The sequence below is a fragment of the Purpureocillium takamizusanense genome, chromosome 1 (assembly GCF_022605165.1).
Source record: "Purpureocillium takamizusanense chromosome 1, complete sequence".
Classification (NCBI taxonomy): domain Eukaryota; kingdom Fungi; phylum Ascomycota; class Sordariomycetes; order Hypocreales; family Ophiocordycipitaceae; genus Purpureocillium; species Purpureocillium takamizusanense.
In genome coordinates, this window is record NC_063068.1 from 4,978,069 (window position 1) to 4,988,873 (window position 10,805).

Below are 10,805 nucleotides of genomic sequence, written 5' to 3' on the forward strand. Positions count from 1 at the left end.
CATCCTTGAAGGAAGGAGCTGTTGCGTGTTGTTGCCTCACGTCCTTGATATTCACAAATCACAATGCCTGAGGCAAACGCTACGCGTCGCTCGCGATTTGCGCCGAACCATCGAAAGTGAAAACCCTGTCATTCTGGCGAGCGTTATTGCACACAGGCGGGCTACAACTTACTAGTTAGTATTCAAAATGGCTGACGAGCCTCAGCATCGAGGTCGGAGGCAGAGCGTGAGCCCACAGTGACCAAGCAGCTGGGTGGACGCGGCCTTGACGGGGTCGGCTTGTGCCCCACCTTCCGCCTTGAGTCGGCCCGCGCCCGCATATTTTCCCCTCCGTCATCCCCGTCCCTTCTCCGTTGTCAAAGTCCGGACCCGACCGCACGCACCCGCTGGCGCCACGGGCCTTCTGTCTTTGATGAGTCCCTTGCTCGGCTTTCACATTCAGTCTTTCTCTCGCCCGTTGGGACTCAAGAAGCCTCACCATGACGCCCCCCCACGTCGTCACGCTGGACAACTTGTCCACACAGCTACAACCATGGCGACCGGACGACGACAGCCACCTCTACGCAATTGTTGACATGGGGAGGTCAGTTAAACGTTTCTTGGGAGCCCTTTATCTCATTAACAGGGGCGCTGATCGACTTTAGCAATGGCATTCGCTTCTCCATCACATCCTTGGCCCCTCCAACAACACGCCTGCTCGTCCCGGTCTACTCTGCTCGCGCAGCCATTTCCTTGTTTGACGCGCTGACACCGTCGCCTTCGGGACTGGTCTTTCCGTCTGAGACAATGGATGCTGTCGGGTCCGCGCTCTCTCGGTTCCATCAGATCGCTCTCCTCCATGGCGTTCCACCCTCCCAGATCCTCATATTGGCCACAGAGGCAATGCGCCGCGCCGCCAACGCTTCGCAGATGCTCACCTCCATTGCCAAGGCGACTGATGGCTTAGCTGTCCAGATCCTCGACCCGTCTGTCGAGACCCTTTTCGGCGCCGTCATGGGATCAAGGAGCGGACTGGTTGATGTAAAGGGTGGAGCCCTGTTCCTCGACCTGGGCGGTGGCAGTGTACAAATGACTTGGGTCGATACAAGCCAAGCCCACTATGAACTTCATGCCGCCCTGGCTGGCGAGAGTCTGCCTTATGGAGCCGCAAAACTGACACGGGTGCTCGAGGAACAACCTCCCGAGATCCATCAAGCCGAAATCGGTACCCTGGAAGAGGGCATCGACTGCATATACGCAAACCTGTGCTCCAGGTTCCCCGCCCTGCAGGCCATCAAATCCGCACATGATAGAGGAGAGAGCGCCAGCGTTGACGTTTACATGTGTGGAGGGGGCTTTCGAGGCTACGGAAGCATGCTGATGCACAACGACCCCATTTCCCCGTATCCGATCAGCTCCATCAACTCCTACTCCGTGTCAGGACGAGTGTTCAGGCAGACTTCCGAGATGAGACGGCTCAACCGAGAATACGACGGCAAAATCTTTGGCATGTCAAAGAGGCGGCGCCGACAGTTCCCTGCCATCGCCACCGTCATTGAGGCATTCATTGCAGCTGTCCCTAACATTGGTAGGGTGACGTTCTGTGGAGGCTCAAACAGGCAAGGGGTCCTGATGATGAAGCTGCCACCGGAAGTTCGGGAGAGTAACCCTCTCGATGTTCTGGCCCAAGTTTCGGAGCAGGAGAGGCCCATGTTCGACGCCGTCCTGCGCCTGCTTCAGGCGGCCTTGCCTGATATGCACCCTACCACACCCACTCCGATCTCGCTAGGCTTGGGCCCACTGTTGATTCGACGCATCTGGGATCGTTGCGGCTATGATAGCAACACGAATGCCTCATTTGCTTTGCATGATGCGGTCACGCGCAATCCTGATTGCCCAGGCCTCACCCACCTCACGCGAGCCATCCTTGGCCTAGCAGTTTGCGCTAGATGGGGCACAGGTGTTGGGCCCGCAGATGAGCAGCTTTTCATGGGTCTGCGTCGGATTGCCGACGATCATGACAGAGATGCTTCGTTCTGGGCATTATACCTGGGGGCCGTCTGCGGCGTTCTTGCCAACATCTTTCCCGTCATGCCCCAGGAGCCAGAACAGCTTCTAAGCGCAATCACGTACGGCCTCTTCAATCATTCAGCACTTTCCGAATTTCTGCTAACTCTGATTCGTCACAGTTTTCATGCGGTTGTTGAACCGGGCAAAAGCAGCAAAAGGGACAAGGTTTTTCTGAGCATGGGCCTTGCGTCCAAGTATCAAGGAAACGTCGACCCAGAGGCACTCGCGGACGGGTTTCAGTCTGCTTTGAGCAACAAGGGAGACAAAACGCAATTCAAGACATCTTTTAGGGCCACATCGCTGTCATGATCTCATGACCTCATTAGATTCGAATCCTCCCCAGTGCGTCACCGTAGACGCATCGCCCACATCTTGTCCCGGAACTCACTCGCCATCGTCATCACAGTCATCGCCCCCGCCACGCCGGGAGCCTCTAGACTTGCCGCTTGCCTTTGGCGCCCGCTTTCGGGCGTTGAGCTTTTTTAGCTCGTGATTGACCACGAGCACGCAGAGGAGGGCGTCGCAGTCGTCGGCCGAGGACCGAAGGCTCTGGTCTAGGTAGGGTTACTCAATGTTTTTCGAAGACACGGAATTTTGGCAGTGAATTACGGGCACTTACACATGTCCTTGCGGGCTTCCAGCAGACGACGGCCCAGATGGCAAATATCGCCCTTGTTCTTGGGATCATGGCGATGGTGAGATCCAGCTTGAAGCCAGTCCAAGGATATCTCCAGGCTTTTCTTGGTACGGAACTGGTAGTGGTAGAAGATGGCTACCATGGGGAAGTGCACGTCGGCCAGTCGCTGGTAGTGGGCGTGGTACACCCCGCCTGCGCGAGCAGTTAGCCGCATGGACCTTCTCAGGAGACAAACGGTAGCCGCCTACCATTCGGACCGGCCCGAGCAATTTGAGCCTTGAAGGCACCCATGAGGTCACGGTACATGAGAATGAGCTGCCATAAGCATGCCCAAATCGCCATCCTCTCTTGGGGCTGTGGCTGGGAATGCTGGCCGAGACAGTCATCCAGGCTCTTCAAAACCTTGTATTCGAGCAACTTGAGCGCCTCTCGGGCAATCTTCCTCAGCCGCGCCTGGACCGATAGAGGAAGAGTTACGATGTGGTTGGCAGGGTCGCGGCACCAAAATGACGGCATCCTCCAGATCCTGAAGAAGCAATTCATCTTATGAACGTTGTCGACAAGGTCATGCTGCATCACGTGTCAGCCCACTGTGAGATGACATCTCGATGTGGCAGTCTGTGTGCATACCTTGGGAAGAGAACGACCCCCTTCAGAATAAGCCAGTAAGAAGCTCTGCAGGGCCCGAGGGAAATCGGCGGAATTGTACTCCCTCCTGATCTGGCCCTCGACCCACCGCTGCAGCGCCTCGTGGCTGGGGACGTGATCACGAGGAAAGTCTGCCTTCTTGGCCTCATCGGAGTCATCATTGGACTTGTACGGCTGCACGATTGCGCGCAACGCGGGAGACTTCAAGTCGGTGGTGAGGAAGATGGTGATCTCCCTCGGCGTGCCAAAATACCTGCGTGCGCAAGAACAGAGCTGTTCTTCGGCGTACGGGTCTTTGGACCACACATCTAAAGACGACCTTGTCAGCGCGCCATCGACCACGCCAGACGCGGGTAAGACGCGGGAAAGGGGATGAGCGGGATGTGGTACCTGGACCCTGGGTGATGATGGGCCACGCACTGCCTGGGGTTTTACGAGTACAGACAAGGTGCGAGTGGTCCGGAAACGACTTTCTACACGTGGGACAGACGCCACTTTCATGACACTTGGTATTGTCAGCTGCGGTTCATGGCATGCGGGAGGTGGGGGGAGGCAGAAGAAGGGGCCCGCGCGGCTGGAACTTGTCTTACTCTGGTCTTGGTTACTCGGCATGGCAGACAGGCTCCACTCTTCCGGACATCGGCCGTTTGAACGGGGTCGGCGAGCTGCCTCTGCCTCTTGTCAGAGTCGGCAGCGGACCGTCGACGCTTCTGGCCAGCGGACTGGCTGGCATACTGGGCCCTGGGCTGGTCGCCGTGGACGTGGATGCGTGGCGGGTAACCACGGGGCACGGGCTTGACGGACGACTCGGTCTGAGGATAGGTCCATTCATCGTCGTGGGCCTGGGCCTCCCTTAGAGAAACGCGCGGGCGATGATGGCCATCGTCGGAGCGGTCCGAGGGCAGGGAGCCGGAGTGGTCGGAGGGCGAGGTGCTCCCGCCCTGGACGAGGTCGGGCGGGGTCTGGCCAGAGTAGTCTGAGCCGTGGACAGGGTCGTCATACGGGGCTCGCATCCTGAGGAACTCGGCTTCGAGATCACGGATGGAGAGTTGAGAGGCGTGGACGGGCGACGAGGGGCTGTAGCCGCCGTGCTCGTAGCCGTAGCCGGAGATGGGACTGGAGGGACTGTCTGAGAACGGGGGGCTGGGATAGTGACTAGACTCGTCTATGGGCTGAGGGGCGCCGGAAAAGGCCGGCCAGTCAAAGAACTTGTCGAATAGTTCATCGAGGGCCGAGGAGGAGGAGGGAAGACGGGGGTTTTCTTGCCCGTCCCAGGCGGTTGTATCCATGTTGATGGCCGTGTAAGTCACGGGATGCAGTGGGACCTTGCTTGGCTAGCTTTGGCGAATCGAGCCCGGGGGCCTCGTGTCAGAAGGGCAATAACGTGAAGATGCCCAATGTCCCAGCAGGTCTTTGTGTAAGATTTGTCGGGTTCTGGGACTCTGCCTGACACAAGGGAAGAATTATAACATGGTGTCCATGGGGGGAGGCTCTGTCACGTCCCGTCACTTACACCGTCGGGGCCGTTGCATTCTCGGTGTGGCCGGGGTGCATGATTGGTCGGCAGCCGCGTGAGCCCCATCCCCAGTAGCCAATCAGAACCATGTCCTACACCGATTTCGACCATCTGCCCCCTGGCGCGCCGCCGCGGCGGGAGCCGCCGGTCATGTGACCGACCCTGCCGAATGGGGCCGCCGTGTGCAGTCAATGCCCGGCCGTTCCTTCCTACAGCCAGCCCGTCCATCTATCCGTCCGTCCGTCCGCCCGACCCGCCCCCCGATGATGCGCCTGCCTCTCTCTCCCCAAGTCTCTCCGTCTCTTTGTCCCTGAACTCCTTCTGCCAGGTCTCAATGCCGACTCTCGGTTTTGTTTTTTCCTGTGGCTGCCGAGCAGAGAATGCCCGCGGCGGAAGAAGAGCTATGGCTCAGGGGTCCGCGGGGTGGTGGTTTGTTGAGAGGGCTGACCTTTTGGGAAGGTGGGGGGGACCATTCGGGAGATGGGATAGGGAAGAAAACAACAACAGACACGCGCCATGGAGAGAGAACATACCGAGATAATAATAACTAGAGAGTGAGGAAAATTTTCGTAGGAGACCACACGAGAGGAGATTTGCGTGGTTGGGTCGAGAGAAATGGAAGGGAAGAAAGGGGGAGCGGAGCACGACTGGGCGCGGCAGGGTAGATAAACACAAACGGGTAGGTAGGTGACTAGGTTTGGTAGACGACGTGGTGGTGGTGGTGGTGGTGGCGGCGGCGGCGGTGGTCAACAAAAGTCATAAAAAGTGCGCTGATGAGTCGGGAGTCGGGGCCGCCTCCCATCTATCCCGCCAGCCATCCATCCATGATCCATCCATTCATCCATCCATCCTGGTGAGCCGGGGTCGTCCCTGGGGGGGAACTTACCTTAAGCTTTTCTGGCCCCCTTCCCACTTGGGGTTGCTGCCTACCTACCTACAACCTACCAACCCTCACCTCCTTTCCTGAGGTAGGTAAGGTACTAGGGTACTTGATCTGCCCAACCGCCTGCCCTTGTACACCCCATGATGAGCCGCTGTTTAATAAAGTGGCGAGTTCACCCACCCCCGCCAGGCATTTTGTTGTCTGCATTGTCCCTCCCCAACAGGCTGTGCTTTCGTCGTCGCGCTCAGTCAGCTGACGGGGAGAGAGAAGAGAGGATAATTGGTTCCTTTTCCTTTCGCTCTGGGAGACTCTGAGAGGGGCGTAGAGTTGCGCCGCACCCGACCAACTTTTTTTTCTTCCTTCGTGTTGGCGGCGCGCGCATATCACGCCGGCGTTGGTGTTCTGGGGAAGCGTCGTGCTATATGTATCAAATATTTTGATGCCCCCTTCCCACGGGTAGTTCCGTTTGCCTCCCTGCTAGGGACTTTTAGTAGTAAGTTAGTAGTAGTAGTACGAGGTAGTAGTAGTAGTCGACTTGGGAATCAGAGAGGTCAGTGACACGTGACACCATAGACGGTAGTACTGCAGTACTAGCCCGTCACACCCTCGCGTGGACCGGGGGGGAAGGAGGCTCGGCATTGGGGAAAAGAGAGACTCGCCAAGAGATGCCATCCATTTCGCTCTGCCATTGAGACGACAGGATCCGTGCGAGAAGCCGACACGTCGGGATGTTGACGAGACAGATTATGGATGTGCACGGCAGCGTCGCCCAGGAACCCCATGGTAGTGGTGGTGGTGGTGGTGGTGGTGGAGGATGAGGAGGACGAGGACGAGGAGAGCCGGCGGAGCGGGACCGTCTGAGCGCATGATAACGTTGACAAGATGCCGTCGTCCCCCGATCCTCGCTCATCATGCGGGTCGATCTGATGTCGAGGGCTCCACTTCCGGCTAGGATCTTGGTTAACTTGCAAAAGGAAGGAACAAGGCATGACGAAACTGGCAAACGGCAGGCGGCAGGCAAGCAAGCAAGCGGAGCCCAGAGAGATACACAGGGAAACGAGACGCATGCCGCGGGGGCAGTAGTGTCTGGTGAGCGCGTGTGCGAGGGCGTACTACCTTGGTAACTGCTGGGCAAGATGGAAGTAATAATGCGAGGCAAGATAAGGTAGGGCGCCAAGGCAAGGTAACATGAGGCAAGGACAAGGCATGGCAAGTGCATGCAGGCCTCAACCCACTCCCTGTTCACGTCCTGGTTTCCCCCAGCGGGTATCCCGTATGGAGTGGTGGCGGTTTGTGCGGCCGAAGACTTGACACAAGGAAGCATGCATGCATGCATGCTATGCCCCGTACCATGGACACGAGAGTTGTTGATGATAACACCTGGCCTATTTTTTATTTTTATTTTTTTCACCCGCCTGACCGGGTGGGTGGGCATTCGTCAAGTCAGTCAGTCGCCCCACGGCTGGCAACCTCGTAGCCTTGATGTAAGAACAACGACGACGACAAGAAGACGCGCCGGAGAGCCTGCCTGGACTGTGGTTTGCGGTGCAGCAAAGGAGTTTGTGTGTATTCGAGTGACGGCGATTTATTTTTTCTTCTTTGGGTTTGGGTTTGAGTTCCGGGGGCTGCGACGTGGTGTCAATGGCAGAAGGCGAGAGAGGATATGTAACGCACTGTCTTGTCGTTGAGAACTTAATAGAGATGCATACGTACATTGTATTTGTCTTTGATGAAGTGAAGATGAGGGGGGGAAACCGCGTCTAAGGCTGCTTCTTGTCTTCAGGCTCCCCCCCCCCCCTCCTTGAGCTACGGAGTACTTTGATATGACCCGTTGACTTAAACTGCGGTGCGCTTGGAGATGGGAAGGGCGAGCAAGGAGCAGGCATCCAGTCCCAATATACACTTTTGGAGCTGGCTTTCTGCCTCTCTCTCCTTGAGAAGCTACGGATTACGTACCATCTCATGCTGTGAGACGGGCGTATGGTCACGCATGCGGTCCGTACCCGAAGCACGGGCGTCTTCTTGCAAACGTAAAAGGCCGAGAACCGAAGCTATCGTATCATCTTCCGGGACTCCAGACGCCTTTTCTTCTCCTTGTGTTTCAACCCATATAGCGCCATCATCAATCGCCGCGTATATCTGCCTGGCGGTGGCACGGTCGCTCAGGAAGATAGCAGCGCGAGCTCTGCCACCAGTGTCGGCCGGGGCTCGCTTGCCTACGGCGCTGGGCCGCGGTATCCACCCCGATGGCAACGTCGCGGAGCCGCCTCCCCCACCGAGCCGAGCCGGTGCGGAGGACCCGGCGGTCCCGGGTACAACATTCACAAACATCATTGATTAGAGGAGTTGCATTTCGCAGGCCCTCCAGCATCCAACACAAGCCCGAATAGGCACATTGATGACCAGCCTGGCTTGAGGCCAGGCAGGGGATCAGTTTGGTGCCTGCGGAACGGCAAGCAAGCAAGCTGCCTAGCGAGCCCCAGAACTCGCTACTACTACAGTATCTGACCGTGCCGCGTAACACTCGACATATTCTCCCCACCTGCATTTGAACCAGAGCGGACAAGAGACTGGAAGCCGCGTGCGCGATGATGAATGCACCAAGATATTTGTGCCTACTAGCGCGTCGGCTAGATGCCGTGAGCCGAGAGGGTTGCCGAGGTGTCCGCCACAGTCGCTCATGAGCCGGCGATGAAAATGATGGGTCGGCGGCTCCTGGTCAGAGCAAACGGCCTGAAGCTGCCGAGCTCTACTGGTTGTGTGGATAGCGACTTGGTACGACTTCTTGGTTCTCTAGCATCAGCGGGCTGAAGAGCCTCCGCACGTACGTACGAAGTACGTTCTTGGTGTAAAAAACATCGTCTCACCCCCGCCGGACATTCGGACAGCGAGCCAACAAGCGCCAAAAATAGCGTCCGTCTGGAGGTGGAGGCGCATTCGGGGCCACGATGAAGCCATCCGGCGGGCGGGGAAGGGGCGGAAAACTTGTGGTGTGCTTCGCTTCACGGCAGCTTGGCTGGCCGACAACACAGGACCAGACTAGAGGGTAAGTTACTGGACGTAACCAACAGCAGCAACAGAGCCCAAGGCCATCACGTCAGCAGCAGTCGCAAGTTGTTAGTGCGTTCATCGGCGTTCCAAGTGCGCGGGTGTTGAAATCGCTCAGCCTCCCAGAGGCGGGGCAAATTATTCGCAGACCCAGCGCGGCGGGACGATTATAGCTCGAAAATACTAAGAGGTTTCGCGCCCATGTCGAGGGGACGCTTATGCAAGTCAGCGCGGAACCTCAGACGAAGGATTTCATCAGGCCAACACGTGTCAAGGGCCACGGTAAGGGTCTGTCTGTCGTCAGGGTCAACGGGTCGGAGGTCGCTTTTGGCGATGTGCGGTGGTGCAGACGTGCCAGTGCAGCCAGCGTCGGGGTTCGGCGCGCTTTTCTGGAATCCCAGGGTCTCGCGCAGCTGTCTGAGCTGAGGTGCGTCGGGCACTGGTAGGCACGTGTTTCCCAAAAATAAACGCAAGCGACGCTTGTTGGCACGTCTGGAATGCTTGGTGACGTCGCATGCCAACCCTGGGTGGCGAGGGTCCCCCCCCTTCTGGCCTTCGTCGTCGTGTCGTCCGTATCAGCGCAGCCTTGGCTGGCGGGGTTCGTCGTGTGCTGGGTATGGCATTGGGCTAACAACAAGTCACAAAGCGTTGAAACTCAATGTGCCCATGGCTGGCTGGAGCATTGGCTCCACTGACCTTGCCCTGTCCGCCTGCGCTCACCAACCGCTTGGCGGCACCTGCGCCTTGCTTGAATCCATCGCCAGGTGAGCAGTCAGCAACAGCTGCTGCTGCTTCAGCCCGCCCGCCCGGGTGAGGAGTCGAGGCTCCTGCGAGCCGCAACAGATTACGTACCCTGCTGGGCAAATTGCTCCAATTTTGTCAGTGCGAACAGAGCAGTCGTTGTATCGGTTACAGCATCAGCACAGTACAGCCAGCCAGCCAGCCAGCCAGATTGCATGGACGAAAATGCTTGTTGGTGCCGAGAAGGAATCAGGTGCTGGAATGAACCCTCCCCTGACTGCTGCTGCGAAGGCCTGTCATCTGTGCACGGGAATCGATCGAGGCAGATTGGCACGCGACGCCTGCAATCTGTGTGCAGTACCCTGGATGCCTGTCAGTCCTGCATGAGCAGGCCCCTGGGCGAGCAGTACTGTACAGTACACGTAGGAATGACGGATCATGGCCGGCTGGGCGGGCGGTCAGCGTGATGCCGTGCCACACACGCACTTCACTCGCATTGTCGTTGGGCCCTTCATGTTTTCTCGTACCAGCCACAGGCCGAGTGAATATCAATGCCCAAAAGCAACAAGCTTCTCCAATCCGTCCTGGCCCATCTCCGAGCCGTCTCGACGCCGCACGGGGGGGGCGTAGGAGGTGGCGAGAATCGGAAATCATGTATGCAGAGGTATCCGCGGCATGCATGCATCAGCGCTGTCGGCATCGTCGTCGTTGTCATCGTCGCCCGTTGTTGCCGTTGCCGCCGCCGACGTTGCCGTAATCGTCGCGTCGTCAAAGAGCAAGCCATTCACGCTATCTAGGCGGGCACGCAGGCACTTGGCGTCGGGTAGGCCAAGCAAGCAAGTGGGCGCTGGGATGGATGGCGAGACGAGACGAGGCAGGACAGTGCAGGGACCAGAAGAGGGACCTCCCATCATGCACAAGCAAGCAAGGCAGGTACGTACGGTACGAGTCGGTACCTTGTACTTTGCACCAGCGGGCGAGATGGTGTGGAGTTGGTGGATGAGGTGACGGCAGCACCCCTGGGTGGCGTCGAGGGGGCGGGCGGAGGCGCCATGTACCAGTACGCGAATCTCCTGCCCCGCTCCTGGCATTTGCCCTGTGTTCCTGGAGCGGCGCCCGGTAGCAGGACGACGTTAAAACGGCGGGCGGGTCGGCGTATGCTGATTGGCTGGTATACAATGGGCCGGCTAGGATCTGGCCTGACCGGGTGGCGGGGGCTGGTCCAGGATGCCAGGTTCCAGTGCGCCTGCCGCGTCCCTGGGCGTCGGGTCTGCCTGCCTGCC

General features: G+C 58.2%; 2 protein-coding genes across 2 annotated transcripts; one reads left to right on the forward strand and one right to left on the reverse strand.

Moving 5' to 3' along the window:
- The first annotated feature begins 345 nt into the window (after positions 1–345).
- RTG2 (retrograde regulation protein 2) lies at positions 346–4,861 on the forward strand. The gene is made up of 4 exons (XM_047982462.1): positions 346–583; positions 645–2,108; positions 2,169–2,607; positions 2,691–4,861. The coding sequence occupies exons 1-3, from the start codon at positions 480–482 to the stop codon at positions 2,356–2,358; spliced, it is 1,758 nt and encodes a 585-aa protein (XP_047838427.1). The 5' UTR covers positions 346–479; the 3' UTR covers positions 2,359–2,607; positions 2,691–4,861.
- On the reverse strand, positions 1,987–5,581 carry JDV02_001524 (uncharacterized protein). Its single transcript, XM_047982463.1, has 6 exons — positions 3,925–5,581; positions 3,725–3,839; positions 3,317–3,642; positions 2,935–3,256; positions 2,669–2,878; positions 1,987–2,603 (listed from the first exon to the last, which is right to left on the reverse strand). The coding sequence occupies exons 1-6, from the start codon at positions 4,621–4,623 to the stop codon at positions 2,434–2,436; spliced, it is 1,842 nt and encodes a 613-aa protein (XP_047838428.1). The 5' UTR covers positions 4,624–5,581; the 3' UTR covers positions 1,987–2,433.
- Between the last annotated feature and the right edge of the window lie 5,224 nt (positions 5,582–10,805).

Coding starts and splice junctions, on each gene's coding strand:
- JDV02_001524 (XM_047982463.1), bottom strand. CDS start 4,623: ATGGATACAACCGCCTGGGACGGGCAAGAAAACCCCCGTCTTCCCTCC. Junction 3,643..3,724: donor CATCATCACCCAGGGTCCAG/GTACCACATCCC, acceptor GGTCGTCTTTAG/ATGTGTGGTCCAAAGACCCG. Junction 3,257..3,316: donor GGGGTCGTTCTCTTCCCAAG/GTATGCACACAG, acceptor CACGTGATGCAG/CATGACCTTGTCGACAACGT.
- RTG2 (XM_047982462.1), top strand. CDS start 480: ATGACGCCCCCCCACGTCGTCACGCTGGACAACTTGTCCACACAGCTA. Junction 584..644: donor GCAATTGTTGACATGGGGAG/GTCAGTTAAACG, acceptor GATCGACTTTAG/CAATGGCATTCGCTTCTCCA. Junction 2,109..2,168: donor CAGCTTCTAAGCGCAATCAC/GTACGGCCTCTT, acceptor GATTCGTCACAG/TTTTCATGCGGTTGTTGAAC.